The sequence below is a fragment of the Mchenga conophoros genome, linkage group LG12, assembly GCF_057382185.1.
Source record: "Mchenga conophoros isolate Kocher_MC1m ecotype Shallow Benthic linkage group LG12, M_conophoros_male_GT1.1, whole genome shotgun sequence".
NCBI lineage: Eukaryota > Metazoa > Chordata > Actinopteri > Cichliformes > Cichlidae > Mchenga > Mchenga conophoros.
The window spans coordinates 8884379-8901362 of NC_140537.1; the positions used below are offsets into that span (position 1 = coordinate 8884379).

General features: G+C 38.4%; 1 protein-coding gene across 2 annotated transcripts in view; it reads right to left on the reverse strand.

The window, feature by feature from the left end:
* LOC146562113 (netrin receptor UNC5D-like) overlaps window positions 1-16984 on the reverse strand; it is a 300501-nt gene that overhangs the window by 105131 nt on the left and 178386 nt on the right. For both annotated transcript variants that reach the window (XM_085293595.1, XM_085293593.1), the window contains exons 5-7: window positions 15153-15333; window positions 14209-14376; window positions 1487-1651 (exon numbers count right to left, since the gene is read on the reverse strand). In XM_085293595.1, the coding sequence (XP_085149721.1) occupies window positions 1487-1651; window positions 14209-14376; window positions 15153-15333 (514 nt within the window). The remainder of the gene's footprint in view (window positions 1-1486; window positions 1652-14208; window positions 14377-15152; window positions 15334-16984) is intronic.

Here is a 16984-nt window from a genome sequence, read left to right on the forward strand (position 1 = left end):
CAGGGACATCGCGAAGTGGGTGTCCCCAGGAGAGTTCACCACAAGAAGAATCTTCCACAGTTTTGCAGTAAAGGTTTGCAGGAGGGTATGGACAAAAGCTCTCTACCCAGACAAGTAGAGGAGGATGGACTGACCTATAGTCTTCACTTCAACCCCATTGAACACTTGTAGGATCAGCTATGTATGTTGTTGATGTCAGAGTGACCAGCACAACTGACATGACTGACTGATGACAAACGCTGGTTGAAAAATGAGATGCTATTCCACAGCTGGTGACCAGCATGAGGAGGAAGTGCCGGGCTATTGTGGTTATAAATGGTTTCTCCACATCCAAAGGAGGCCCCTGCTTGATAAATGAATGAATGATTAAACTGCCAGTATGTCTGGTTTCTTCAGACTTCTTAACAAATCCCATACACAGCACCAAACAAGACTCAATAGCAGAAATAGTTCTCTGGCATTAGCAGAGAGCATTTGGTCTCTTATTCGTGGGTGCAACCCGCAGACTCAACTCTGCTGCTAAACCCACAAATGCAATTTCCTTACAATTGTGGCACCAAAAAACAGGTGGTTGCTTTTCTTGCCAAGAAAAGTTAGTACAACAAAAGAAATGAAATGTACTAAGTTTATATGTATGTTTATATCATGCTTATTTATGATAGCAGCAAATAGCCAGAGTACTTAAAAAAACCAAAAAAAAAACCCAAAAGAAATAAATAAAAAGTACTCTGAAAGTTTTTAGTGATGTACTTGCACAAAGAAAGGTTCCTGTATCATAATATGTTTATATAGTCCATTTTACAATGATGCTAACTCACATTTTGGCAATTGTTTTTGGCTGTTGTTACACTGGAGCTGCCAAGTTGACTGATAGAAAAAAGCTACAGTGTTTTTCAGTGTTAAGATTGAGTGTAAACATTTACAAGCAATCCAAGTCAAGCTGGTATTAATGAATGTATCTCGATTTATCTACTATGTTTCTCCAATATCTGTTTTCAAACATAAAAAAACTGATAAAAGCTAAGGATCTGTGGTAGAATGGACCAAATGGACAGAAGTCATGCAATAGTCTGCGTAAAGCTGAATTAGCATTACTTGCACACTTGTGCATAGAAGCAAGGTTTAGATTTATTAATTACATTTACAGCTTATTTAACTTGTTACTGGGACCAGCTCATTTGATTTTAAATCACTTCATACCAAAATAATAATGAAATTATATTTCACACATCAAACATTATTTGAAAGTAGTGACTGGCTGACTCATGACAGGTCAAGGGAGCAGTGTACAGAAGAAAGAGTGGTGACATTATCATGGACTGGGAATCTGTGTCAGTCCACACTGTGGCTTCTTTTTCAATTCACACCTCCTCTTCAAGCACGCTTGCGATGACTTGCCATGTTATAGTAAGTGTATATATGATAATGATAATGTTGGGGGAAAAAAATAGAAAAATGATGATGACAGTAGAGAGAAAGGCCTTACTCTGGGTACACAGTCCATCTGTGCAGTTCTCAGTGGCCTCACTGTTCCCTTCGCACATTTTGCCTCGGTGTCTGGGTATTGGGGAGTTGCATTCCCGAGTTCGCTGCCTCTCACACTGACTGCTGCACACTGTCCACTGGCTCCACTCATTCCAGCCTCCATCAACTACAATATAGGGATGTAGATATCACAGAAGGGTTAGCACAAAGGCAAAACAGAAAGACAAAGACTGGCACCATCCCACATCAGTGATTGACGGTAAAAACTTTCAGTGCAATCACCAGTGACAAGTTACAATGTACTTTGATTAATATTAAGATTAGATGTCTTAAGTGATTTCAATAAATGGTATATTTCAAATTAATGGCATATAATGTGCATCCTAATTAACTTTAATAAATAATACATATATAATATAAACAGTGCACTCGTGCCATTTTGGTAGGAGTTTAATTGGTTCACAATAAAAACCTTGTTAAGAAGTGAAGGGTTTCAGTCTATGCTAGGGGGCTATTTCTTTGAAATGGTAAGAGTCAAATAATGCAGTAACATTAATGGAATCAAAATGAGGCTGCATAATAAAATTGTTCCTGGAGTTCCTGAAACAGCCTAATTATCATTAGAAAAAAGACAGGGAAAAACATTGTTATACACGCTCAATCAAAGGACTTCTAAATACTGAATAACTCAAGGGACTTTCATAGAGTACTTTTTGAGACAGTTCACAGTTTATGCAGGCTTATGATGCTTTAAACTGATTTTCTTTCTTTACACATTAAAACCACTTACACCTAAACTTTAAAATTGATCATCTTATTACACTCCAATGTTCTGTTGTCTCCCCAAAGAGGCAACAGCACTCCCTTGGCAGGGCAATGTACCGCACAACAGCAAAAAAAATCTGTTCTGAATCAGCCAGTAGAATACAACAAGCCCACAGTAAGATGAGCATTTGCAAATTTAAATTAAGAGGTCACAATAATAAATACAGATACAGCTTTAGATTTTTATAGGTTTTTATTAAAGTGTGGTATAATAATATAGCATAATAGGTTTCTTGCCATAGCACCATTAGATAATGTTGGGAATACTTTATGACACTATTTTAATAGTCTCAGGTAGAGGAGCAGCAGCAGAAAACAGCTGCTTATTCTACATATTTTTAGAATTCTTCTTCATTCTAATTACTTACTAGTTACTCTTAGCATCTAGTTACTGGGCCACTGAGGGCATGTGTCCTTAACTGACAAATCAATGTGTATTACCAGAAAGCTAGGATTTCACTTGGGACATATTATCAATACTGTATTTATTAAAATGCAGATTCAATTTTTTGTTTATTTGTCTGAAAAAAGGGGCAAACGGATTGATTCAGTCCTATTTGTTGAGGACTCACTACTATGTTCCAGGCCAAATTGCCAACCAACTTTCCTAAAAATATGTTTCTGAAGAAATAAGCTAAATAAGCTACATTCTCAATGACATTGTTTGGTTAAAAAAAGTGTCTTAAATACATTTGACAATACTAAACAATATTTGCCATTTATGCGTTGGTTTATTAGTTATATTGATGATCATGTCTTCCCACGTCATGTCTTTGCTATGTATGTGTGGCCTGGGGGGTGTCCAATTTCACTGCAGGTGTAAACATTGTATGTGACAAATGAAAGGCTCAATCGATTGATTGATTACTTCTTATTTTTGATTAATATTTCTTTTTTTCAGAAAGTAGAGTCCATGCTATGGACTTTTTGAGGTCTCTGCTCAGTAAAATAAATGATAATAGATAAATATAGTCTGCTATAAAGAAAATAGGAAGTGACACATCCCTCGCCTGCCATCAAGCTCATCTTCTCTCTCATTTGGAAAGAAAGCATATTGAACAAAATGTCCATCTTCCTTTAAGATAAAGACTAATTTTCCCTTTGGTAAAACACATATACAAATTTAAAAATGTACATGTTTCTACAGCAAGCTCAACTAAACACATGGATTCAGTATGATTCACAAATACAAGTGCTGGTCTGTTGGTACAGCTTGAGAGAGACACTTTCTCCCCATTAACCCCAAGGCCTGTTTATATAATGGAGTTTCATGCAAGGCTATGAAACCAAGGCAGCCTGGTGCATGCTAATAGATGGGATTCTTCCACCATGCTCTGTCATCTGATCAAGGAGGGCCTCATCATGCTTAGCTTAACAAATACAGGGAGACCATATGGCGCCTGAAGATTTTTTGGCAGCAGCGGCGATACCCATAATACAGTCTTGTGGGCGATGAAGAAGGTAATTTTCCTTTGTGAAGTTCCACAGGCCCTACCTACACACTGCAATTGTTTGTGGGTTTTTCTCACCTACTTGTAATGCAAACAAGGTGTTTGTATGTTGGGGAGAGAACGCTGAGTGCTTCTGAGTTTGACCACAAACACTAGTCATTGTTTGCGTATTGTTTCCCCTATGACTTCTTGCTCTGATTCTGTTGAATGAGCTCATTTGCCAACTGGTAAACAATAGAGAGAGTTTGACAAACTGTAGCACTTGCAACATTTTGGCTTCATAACTTGCCCTTTCTGGTAATTTTATGTTGTTTTTCGGCAATGTCTAGTTTCTTAAATTGGCTACATATAAATTCTCATTCATTTTGTTTTGGTGATATTTTTAGAGCATGCGTGTCCCTTTCTTTTTCAGTTTTACCAGATCTTCTGGTTGAACTTAATTACAAACACAACACAACATTTTCTTTCATTGAAACAGTTCTGTGTTTATCAGAAGCAAGCAACTTTTGAAGTTTTTATGAACCGGCAGTAGATTTAGCTTCTATCATATTACATAAACAGACAATATATAATACATTGATGTATAAATATTTTGTGTTCAGTAACTTGGATTCTAAACCCTGCAGTGGCAGCAGACTTTCAAAGCACGTTTGAAGAGAGATCATTTCTTAAATTTATTTTATTTTACAGCCAGGGAAAACAGTGGCTGGAATAACCAAAATGACTGTGACTGTTTGAATTTCTGATCTCATTGCCTTAGAAATGATTGCTTTAAAGACATAGACCAGGTCTATGACCACTCGTCTAAAAAACGGGATAAGAGGGAGTCAGTAGACTATGATGTAGTTGCTGAAGGATTGCAACTTGTGCAAAATGACATGGCACTCAGTAAACGTACTTTTAAATAGAAATTTAACCAGAATGTAACCAGCTGAGATGACTCCCCTACTGTAGAGACAATCACTGACGAGTTGGGCTCATTAGAAAAGTACAGATTGATTGCAGTGTGTTGGCAGTCTTTCTGTCTTTTTAAATTAACAACTAACCAGGCAACCTTCGTGATTAGTTTGCAATCAAAGGTGGTTTGAGGGTGGTTTGAGGCCGAGGGTGCTGCAAGCCCAACCACTGGTGACAGTAAAAACTTTCAGTGCAATCGACGGGAAACAACAAATTTTGACTACTTGTAGTGAGGTTGCTGTCCTATTTTTACTCTAGTGTGTGAGCCATTAGGTACACCACCATAGTGAAAGTACCAAAGTATTAGCATCACTGGTTCACTTTGCAAATTTTTTATAATACAGAGGAAAAAGAGAGAAAAAGGCATGTATGTAACACTGTCTGACATTTAAGAAATTACAGTCACTGCTTGTGCCCGTTACAAGATAAGCTCACAAATTGCTGGTTTTCTGCTTAGTCAATGACGGATGTGAAAATTATACTCATGCAACATTACACTTGTCTGGGCCAAGAAGTGATGTGTCAGACATCTTCTGCTAAATAATACAGTAATGTCCTAAGTGTTTACTTTGTTAGCAGCAAGTACTTAATGTTCCCTAATATTGGCTAACTATGAAAACTTGCAGGACACACCAAACCAAATGAGACCCAGGAGTGATAAAAAGATGCAAGGAGATATTCTAATGACTTAGAAATGTATCTTGGAACTTAGAACTAAAATAATGATTTATATTTCTTTGAAATGATAAGGTTTGTCTTTAATTTGCCAAAAGTCACTGGCAAAAAGGGATTTTACTTTGATTTCATGTTATAGTAATTTTTGTGGAAGAATTCAGCAGTTTACAGCTGAATTTGTTGTGTGTCTCTTTGCCTCACATGACTAGTGTCTTTTCTAACTTGGAGAGGCTTTTTGAGTTGTCCTTGCTGGGCCACAGCTTCCCAGGTACAATGCTCAGAGCCTTCTGGTATTACAGCCATCTCCACAGTGCAGTTGGGGTCTGTCTTTGGGATTTTATTACCAGATCAACTTTTCTTCAGAGGAGAGCCTAGGGGATCCAGATACTCTCTATTCACACCATGTAACCACACATGTGTGTCTTTTTGGCTGGGTGTACATGTGCATTATTTCTAGGATTGTGATGTTTGGCACTTTGTCCCATCAGATAATGTTCTGGATGCACTGGAGGTAGCACGTGTTATTTGTTTTTATCCAGTGCAGAACATTTCAGGACCCTCTGGTTTAGAGGAAGTGCATGGATAGAATAATTAGGCAGAGGCACTGGTATGAAGAGAATGGGAGAGTTAATTCCAGTTTGTATTGTATATGTATTGTTATTGGGGTTTTTTGGACTTCTTTCAAGTTTCAGCAGCCATATTGTTAACATGGTTAGCATTATAAGCTTACCTTTTTCAGGTAACTTATGGTAATGTAGGGAAGTTTTATATTGTTATTTAGCTGTTTTTTATTTTAATTTTACACTTCCAAAATAAACATCAGAAATTATAAGACAGGTTTTCCTTAAAGAAAATGCATGACTGCATATACTGCTCCAAAAGATATATAATGGTGATTACAGATTGACAAGGTACAACACAAACTCTATAGGAAAGGGGTAGCCAGGACGTCAGGTCAGAGGGGAGATACTGTCATCCCCACCCTCAGAGAATGGGTAAACAAGCACCAAGAAAAATAACACCAGCTACTGATTGATGGAGATGTCACTCAATACTGCAAAACCAGATTGACCAACCTTTGCACCACCTGGACTGACTACAAGAAGAAAGCCTGTGACTCAGTGCCTAACACATTGATCCTAGAATGCTTTGAACAATAGGTCAACAAGACTTGACAGGTCATCATCAGGAATTTCATAGGGATGTGGTGAACAACAACTTCAAGCCAGGTCACTATCAAGTGTGGGATTTAACAAGGAGATGTTCTGTCCACACTGTTCTGTATATACCTGAACCCTTCAGATCATTAACAATACTGGCTACTATATGGCATGTACGATAGTGGGTGATATTGAAAAACCCTACCAATGACTGGACAAATTTGGACTAAGAGAAAACACATAGGTGGTAATTATGGCAACCCAAGAACAAACTCTAAGTACAAGATCATTAGACGCTGGGCTCTACCTCCCCAGATGCAGACTGTGCAAAGATGTCCCTGAGACAATACAATACGTAATAGTAGGGACACCATAACCAAGTGGCCGGCATAGTGTATTAGAACATCTGTGCAGAGTATGGGGGGCTAGAAGTCCTGAGATCAAAATGGGATATAGCTTGGGCAATATCGTGTGGGAATTCCAGATACAGATGGACAAAATGGTGATGGCTGACAATGTACTGGTAGACAAGCAGATGAAGAAGGCCGTAGTGATAGATATTGTTAAACCAAGTGATAGTAACATCAGGAAAAAGGAATACAAGAAGCTTGAGAAATACCAAGTGCTGGGAGAGGAGCTAGACAATATATGGAGGGTGAAAGCAACAGCTGTCCAAGTAGTAATCGTAGCACCCGAGGCTGTGACCCCCAAACTGGGTAAGTGACTCCAGCACATTCCTGGAATGCCATGCGAGATTTCTGTTTGTTGTTAAGTGTTTAAAAACAATAACGTTTTTATCATCTGACTATGACACTGTGGTATAATAAAGATATTAAACAAGGATAAATTAACCATACATGCCTGTGCCATACACGAGCAATGTGAAAGCAGCATCCACTCTGAGTTTGAGCACTGCAGTGCAGAATTTCTATTAACTTAACTTTAAAAAGCTGTTTTTTCCAAATGGAAACAGGGGCTCCATTTCTGTGTATTTTCTCTTCTCTTTGCAATCTACCTTGGCTGTCTGCCTCATCATGCTGCAGCAACTATCCTTGTGCATTCAGAACATCATTGAGGTAATGATCTGGGGTGCCCTGTCAAAACTGGATGCACTTGTCAATCAGCAGCTCAAGACAGGTTCGCAGGGTCTTCTGCTTCACTCAAGTCTGTTTTTTCTACACAAAGACTAGGTTCAACCCTGATAAAAGGGGAAAATGCACTTCTGTACCTGGCCCACATACAACTTCAACCATCATGTCGGGGCTCCAGGCCATGGTAGCGGCACAGGCCTGCTTATCTCTGCTGAGGAGGGAGATTTTCTTTCCTTCATTTTTGAACTTAATTATTTTTCCCCGTAAACAGCATGCTGTTAAAACAACCCACCGTTCTCTCCATCTCTTAAAGGCTGCATTTAAGGCTGACAGCTTTAATTGGTAGCAAGAGGCAGGAAGTTGGAAACTTCAAAACACACACATCAGCCATTGTCCAAAAAGCCCAATTTCTGTTTCATCCTGCAAGGCAGGAAAGCCAGAAAGCCAACTCTGAAAGCCAGACCTTAAAAAACTGAGGCAGAGCCACTATTATTGATTAGTAACACCATCAAGTGTTTTTTTCTCCTGCACTAAAATGCGAAGTTTTACTTGAACTTTGATCTGATCAGTGTGGCTGGGACAGAGAACAGTGGTTTGAAAAAAGTCTGCTTGCATACTATGTACTGATAGTTTTAGGATATTGCAAAAATGAAAAAAAAAAGTATTGGGACAGAATAACTATGTCTCTTGGATATTAAATAATATGGTCATTGGGCAATTGGAGTGCAGAATTAAGCTACTTCTTCTATAGATGTAGCTTAATTTGATTAATTAGTTGAGTGTTAGCCCTGGTGAGACAGTGACATGACAAAAATGGTACCATTTGTTGTGCCTTGTGTCTTTTTCATTGCACTCTCGGATTTATTTCTATCCACCTCAACTGCTGAAAGCCATTGATGGTAATGATGGGATCCAGAGTGTTTACACATAGCCTTGTCTGTGAGAAACACATAACACCTCATTCACTAGAACTGTTACTTTATTTTCCAGCAAGAAAGAGACATATGACTTAAATCCCCTCCGCTGGGCATGTTGCAGGGCAAACTGTAGCTCCGCTGAAAGAAGAGGTAATAACCTGGCAGAACATATCCAGTAATGCAATAGCTCAAAAAAGTCACCAGCAATAAATTGCACGCTATTTTCAAATAGCAAAAAGTTAATATAGAATCTTTCTAAGATCAGAACAGCTTAAAGTGCAGAAATTGAAAAGGTGACAACATACATATAAGAATTTAGTTATTGTTATGGATCAGAATGTATCATTTAAAATCTGTTTTGTTCCAACTTTTCATTATGCAGCCAAGCCCTGCTGTTTCAAACTGAAAATGACTGTTTACTAAATACAAGCAAATGAACCTGATTCAGGATGTCAGAATGCCGGATTATCTACAAAATACGAAGCAAGAAGCATGGAATTATGTAGTAAATAAAGAATTGATAAATAACTCAATATATCTAAATATATCTTATAGTTTTGATTCCTGAAAATAACCACCGTTTGCTCAGGTGTTGTCAGGGTTCAGTTGTGAAATTTCTTGCCTTCTTAGTGGGGTTGAGAATATCGGTTGTTTTCTGCGGAAGTCAGGTTAGTTAGTACACAGCTGACAACCCTATTGGACAGCTGTTAGAAATCAAATTATGGCAAGAACCAATCAGCTGAGTGAAGAGAAACGACAGTCCATCAATACTGTAAGAACTGACAGTCAGTCAATCCGGAAAATTGCTAAAACTTTGAATGTGTCCTCAAGTGCAGTCACAAAAACCATCCGGGGCTACGATTAAACTGTCTCACATGAGGACCGCCCCAGGAAAGGAAGACCAACAGTCACCTTTGCTGCTGAGGATGAATACATTTGAGTCACCAGCCTCAGAAGTTAACAGCACCTCAGATTAGAGAATAGAGAAATGTCACACAGGGTTCCAGTAGCAGACACATCTCTACACCAACTGTTCTGAGGAGACTGTGTGAATCAGGCCTTTATGGTCAAACTACTAAGGAAAAGCAACAAGCAGAAGAGATTTGTTTGGGCCAAGAAACACAAGGACTGGACATTAAACCAGTGGAAATCTGTGCTTTAGTCTGACAAGTCCAAATTTGAAATCTCTGGTTCCACCTGCAGTGACTTTGTGCGACGCAGAAAAGGTGAACGGATGTTCTCTACATGCATGGTTGCCACAATGAAGAATGAGGTGTGATGTTGTCGGGGTGCTTTGCTTGTGACACTGTTGGGGAATTTTTCCCAATTGAACATACTGGCACACTGAACCAGCATGGCTACCACAGCATCCTGCGGCGACATGCCATCCCATCTGGTTTGCGTTTACCATCATTTATTTTTCAACAGGACAATGACCCCAAACACATCTCCAGGCTGTGTAAGGGCAATTTGGCCAAGAAGGAGAGTGATGGAGTGCCTCCACAGTCACCTGACCAAAACCCAATGGAAATGGTTTGGGATGAGATGGACCTCAGAGTGAAGCCAAAAGGGCCAACAAGTGCTCAGCATCTCTGGGTACGCCTTCAAGATTGTATGGAGACTTATAGATTTTGTTTAAAAAAAGACAGAGTACTACAGGTGAATCACTGCAGAAACCATAAAAAGACCATCATCAAAGTAAACAGCATTCATTTCTTTCTCCCTTTTCTTTCCCCCAGTCAAGTCTGTCCCGTATTCAGCAAGTGAAAATAAAATAAACAATAAAAGGTGAATCAAATGGACCATTACGGCAAGGCTGGGATGGTCAATTTGGTAAAGTAAATCCGTTGGGCATCTTTCTTCGCCTTTAGACAATAATTCTGATGGCAAAAGAGCCAAACGGGACAGGCAAAAAAAAAAAAAAAAAGTAAACAGCATTCATAGGAATCTACCGTAGCAGATTATTTTTTCATTACTTTTAAAAACTGACAGCACTGTGCTGATGATATTATGGCATTTCATCTGTCCTTCTGGCCAGGTCACTTTGGTTTCTCTTTGCGCTATGTCAAATACTTTGATGAAAGGTTTCTTTCAAATTCAAATTCAAATTCAAATTCAAATTTTATTTGTCACGTACACAGTCATACACAGTACGATATGTAGTGAAATGCTTGGACAACTGCTCGTGACCTAAAGAAAACAAAAAAGGAAAAGGCTATGAATAAGATAGGAAATAAATATGAAAAATTAAAAAGGGTAAATTTAACTAGGAAGGAATAGAATATAAATTAAGGTTAAAAATTTATAATTTGTGCCGTTAATAGCATTTCATTACATATCCCAGATTAAAAACAACTAATTGGTTTTTCCCTCAACTTATTTTACAAACTAATGAGTATTCATCTGGACTAATTCTCTCTGCTTGACTTCTGCCCCTTCTCCTTCTTCTTCCAATGTTTGATCCTTCTCTGGTGTTGCCATTAAACTGGACCAAACTTTCGGTCTCCATCTGTCCATCTGAAGCTTCCCAGACAAAACTCTCATGGCATATACTTGTAACTGAATTACCTTTTTTTTTCTGTTCACGTGTGAAAATGAATGTGATGATGTGCGAAACTGCTGCTAAAACGGCTTTAAGTGATAAATTTATTCTGAAATCTATTCATATCTGTCTTCTCTGATTTTCAAGAACATTTTCCTGCATAAGTTATTAGTCTGGCATCTTCCAAGCCAACCCTAAATGTATATTTCCACACCACAGGTTGACCAAATTGGGAAAACTCCAAAACACTTGAACATATTTTGCTAATGAACTGCTTTTAGCACATTAAAAGCAAAAGTACACACCTAAGTATTTTGCATTGCTGCACAATAAAGGAATACCAAAATGTGCAAAACAATTACAGCAACCTACTCCCTTTGTCTTCTTTACTTTGCTCCTCTTTTTTCACTTATACATCAGACTTGAACTATGATGACCAATGACTGACATCAGTTTGTGATGACCAATCTGTGAGTGTGGGTTTTATGTGTAATTACAGAAGAAAGTTTGAGCGGAGTATTCACTTGGTGCCATTCGATTAGGCTACAAAAGAAGTTCATTTACAACTTCCCTCTCATGCAGAAATAACTGGGCCTGTCAGGATGTAGAGATCAAACATATCTCATTTTGTCACGCTGATTTTAAATGTCAAAGATTAGAGCATTTGCGCATATCTGTAATACATGTGCATATAAATAATCTCACTAACAATGTACAGAGCTAAAGGCCAACTATATATGCTTGAACAAACCTGTCACTTAAAAATGACTATGGAATGAGAAATTCATACATTTGCACTGGCAAATTAGCAAGAAATTACCTTTTTTTATCATCATAAGAAGGAAATATTTGTACAGCAACTCTCTCAGTGCTAATGCACAATACTGTTTGTGAACTCATTGGCATAACAATTTGATTTAAAAGTTGGATTTAAGCACATTTAGGGCAGTGATTATAATGCATTTCCTCCAAATTGTACTTTTTGAAGCATGCAAATGTATTTTTAGGTGTTAGTGTCTCTGTAGCAAATAAAAATGTTATGTAAGGATATTATCTCTCTTCTCTTAGCAGAGGTAATGGACAATACTCCATCATCCATGACTTTTCTCTTTCTCTCTCTCTCTCTCTCTCTCTCTCTCTCTCTCTCTCTATATATATATATATATATATATATATATATATATATATATATATATATATAAATCTGATCATTTGTCAGCATCGAATACTTAAAATGTTTAATTAATTTAATGGCTAAATCCAAGAAGTTCAGTCAGTCATCCCCCAGTTTAGTCCAGACTGATATATCCACTTCAGTACTGATTCTCTGACATTTTAATTTGTTTGGTTATTACTAAACACCTGAGAAGCATGACATTTCCATCTGCCTCAGGTCTGTATTCAGTGCTATTCAACAAAAATAAATTCAGTTAATTCAGCTTGCATGCAACTGATGCAGCAGAGCTGATCACTCTACTTTCTTTTATTGTTAATGTCATCAGACAATGCGATATATCAACAGTGTTTCATGTGTACTATATTTTTACAGTTTAAAGCTTTGCCAACTTTCTTTCATCCTTCATTCTCATACTCTCATGCCAAATATGAGGAAACCCAGTATTTTATGAGGAAAAAATTGATTGATTAAGTTGGCTTTTTTTTAGTCTGATCAGATTTGTTCCATGTTTCACCAACAACAACAGTCCTAGACACCAGAGCACAGAAACTACAGTTTATGGCCATGAGTTGCTGGAGGTGTGCAGACCTGTTGGAGGCTGCAACAAGTTCAAAGGGGATTATTCAGTGCAGGTAGCCTAAAGAACAAACTTCCACATATTTTTGTGTAGTTTAAATACCTGCAGCCTCATAAGATCAAAGGTCACTTTTAGTAAATCTGATCCATTTGCTTTTTTTTTAGTGTTTGGTTAAAAAAAGTAACTAATTGTAATTGTATATTGTAATAGCTGATAGTCACTTATGAATTACTTATGAAGATTTAGGCTGTTATTGTTTTGCAGGACTGCATATGACCCTAAGTGCACAGTGGGATGTCTAGACTATTAAAGGAGCCAGTTTGTACAAGAGAATAATCCCAGTACGGCAATATCAGATCATGTGTCGGTGACAAAGAATATTCTACATAAAAGTCCATGTAAAGTGCCCCCCTGCCCCACACACACACACACACACACTTTTTTTTCGTAATGCCTGCTATTCAAATTTTAAGAATTTGAAAAGTGTGTGCATTGGGGCTTTTTTTTTTTACATATGTATAAAACACAAGACAAATTTATGAGTATTATTAATTATTTTAATATTATTATTATTTGCCTGTTGTGGTTATCCAGAGCAACGAAACTAGTTTTGACTCAATAGCAGCCTTTTGTTTAAGAAACAGTCACAGGTATCCATTTAAATTCTGCAGATATGTCTGTGTGTTGATGCATCCTTCACCATAAAGGATAACCTTTGCCTGGGTGAGCACAAACCTCCCCAGATCAACAAAATCCCTCCCTGTTTGCTCTTGTAAGGTAAAAATTCATTTTCTCAACAAGCACCTAAGCTCACCTTCTCCCACTGAACTGCATGCTGGGCACTGAGTCATATAACCTCTTTCACCACTGCTTCTGTTAGTCACTTTACTTTGCATCATAAATCTGCCTTCTTCTTTTTATTGTTTGTAGTTTCTTGAGCATAGCGTGCTCTCTCTCATTGGCAAAGGAATAATGTGTAGCCACTATTGGAACTGACCACTGCAGTCCCTTTATTGGTTGCCTGCAATGCTAATGAGGCACGAATGAAGCTTATTAACGTCACTCTACATGTCAGCGATAGCTAAATGTTACTGTTATTGTTCAAATAGAATTAAACAGCCTTGCAATAAATTCAACTGAAAACAGAAGTGCTAGAATTGGAGATAATTAAGTCATCATGCGCTAATATCATTAGAACATTTAATGTGAACATTTTTGTCGGACTTACCAGCCTAATTATTTTCAGCCAAGCATTAATAGTTTTTGACACGTAGCAAAAGCTACTTTTTGTATCTTCACAGCCCCATTAAGCTGTGCTTAATCTAAGCAAAAACTGAGAAGTAGAACTAACTTGGACAGGGCGCGTTGCAAGTGATCTTCTGTACGGACATGCCCTCGCAGAAGGCCCCGCCATTCAGTGGTGCCGGGTTCGTGCAGGTCCGAGATCGCTTCTGGACACCCCGCCCACATGGCGCATTACAGACCGACCACTCCGTCCACAGGGACCAGCCGCCATTCACTGGAGAGAGTCCAGCAAAGTTAAGAAAAGAAAAAGAAGTAGAGTGAGGGCACGGCAATGAATAATACTTTTTACTGAACTCTGGCATAGTTAAACACTCTAACAAGAGCTGCTGGGGTTATTAATGATTATGCAGGCTCAGAGGCAGTGCAAGGCAACAATGTATAACGGTAGGAGCAGATTGAGCACAGCGCAATACGCTGGATATACAGCTCCCTGTTTCGTAATTGCTCAGTTCAGTGTTTCTTGCACTTGGATTAAGATAAAGACAAGGAACTATGCGAAAGCAAAGAAAGCAGCCATTAAACGGAAACGCCGTTTCTAAAGGCGACACTGACTCATACTGGTTGACGGGTTTGGAGTCGACCGCTTAGCGTTGTGACTGAAGCACTTTATGATCTCTCTGTCTTTCTCTCTCTCTGCTCAGCAGTGCTATCAAAGCTGGCGAACCCACGTTTCTGGAAGGCCTCTGGCAAATAAATACTTAATAAGCAACACTCCTTTTAAATGAGATTAAGACACACTGGCTTATTTCCTTTCATAAAGTACACATTGATTTTAAATGAGAGGCAGTAAATTGAGTGTTTGAATAATACATTCATCTGAATAAAGAGGAAACATTGCTCTTCAGTGGGAACACAGAGACGGGTCTCTTAATCACTTGTGTATAGGGGCACAGGAAGCCGAACAAATTGATCTGAAGTGCCATGTAAACATTGTGTCACTACTCTGTAATGTGTTGTAGCAGGCAATAAGCAGCTGCTACGATGGCGTACCAAAGACTATCACAGTTGCCGTGGCGCTACGTCTCTTTGCCACAATGTTGCTGGCCAGACAGGTGTAGTTGCCTGAGTCGGACAGGCGCGCTTCGTTGATGATGAGGTTGTGGTCGGCTCGGGTGTCGATGTTGTCATCCGTCAGGGAACTCACCAGCTCTTCATTTTTCAGCCACTCCACCTGTCAAAGAGTGGTAATATAGTACTCATATGAGGAGTGTTTGCAGCAAATATCACTAACATCATAGTTAAGTACAACACACTAGAGCAATTCCACTTAACACCATGTTAAATGGGCAGACAAATGGACCCAAGATTTAAAGCAATCCAATAACACAGGAAATAATGACTGATAGCTATGTTGACATGTATTCAAAATAAAGTTTATTTTCTGACAAACAGAAGAGCTTTGGATAGGGTATAGGGGTTAGGGTTGGTTTAATCAAATGGCTATCTTGATTTACCTATTTGAGGCTATAAAAAGAAGCCAAAGATGGAAGAGCCAAAAAATGCAGTTCCTCTCTTTGCCATTTATGGTTAGGTTAAAAAGCAAATCAATCCCCATACACTCTCATGGTAAAGTGCCAAACTTTAGCCTTAAAAACATGTTAACTGCCTTTTATAAACAAGGTCTTTGACCTCTATGGGTAGTTTCCCCTTTCATCAGAGCTTTACGGTGGGGGGATTTAAATACTGCTTGGGATTAAAGTTAATGGACAGGTTTGCTAACACAGGCTGCTCCAATCGGGTGCTAGGCCTTAGTTCTGTGTTACTAAACTAGACTATGTTTGTGCTGTTGGTACCTTCTAGAGCATTTTAATATGTGGGGTACAGCCCACCCAAGACGTTTATTCTTGAGTTGTGGTGATAGACATTTTAGCACTTTATCAGTCTGTAGCTTTGTACTACTTAGCAGCTATGCTAACCAGGTTTGCTACCTTTTCCTGATGACTTGGTAGTCCACCCTCTGATCAAAAAACAAACAGAAAAAAACAAAACAAACAAGCAAAATGCTGCGGCTTAAAAGTTGAGAAACTAATGGAATAGCTTACGCTGTAGGTTAGATCTTTTTGACCAGGATATGTGGTTGAATGCACATGTTAAACAAATATGTAGGACTCCTTTCTTGCATTTGTGCAATATCCCTAAAGCTAGAAAAATCCTGCTCAGAGTGATGCTGAAAAACTAGTTCATACATTAATTACTTGTAGGCTGGACTACTGTAATTCATTATAATCAAGTTGTCCTAAAACCTCCATTAAAAGTCTTCAGTTGAGCCAAAATACTGCAGCAAGAATGCTGGCAGGGACTAGAAAAAGAAAGGGTAATTCTCCTATATTAGCTTCCCTTCATTGGCTTCATGTTATATCAACAATTAAATTTAAAATTCTTCTCCTTACAACAAGGAATAATCAGACCTCATAGTACCGTGTCACCCCAGTAGAGTACTTAGCTCTCAGACTGCAGCCTTACTTGTGGTTTCTAGAGTATTTAATAGTAGAATAGGAGGCAGAGCTTTCAGGCCCCTTTTCTGTGGAACCAGCTCCCAGATTGGATTCAGACACCATCTCTACTTTTAAGATTAGGCTTAAAACTTTTGTTTTTGAATCCTCCCTTAGCTAAGCTGCTATAGACCTTCCCATGATTCACTGAGTGTTTTTTCTTCACACACCTCTTTTCACTCTCTGAGCTAACACATCACTCTGTGTTTTCTTCCTACTGTTGCCAAGTAATTGGTCACTTTACCTTTCAATACAAAGTGCCTTGAGGTTTACTGTTGTTGTGATTTGGCAATATATAAATGAAAACGAATTGAATAGAATTAGATTTGG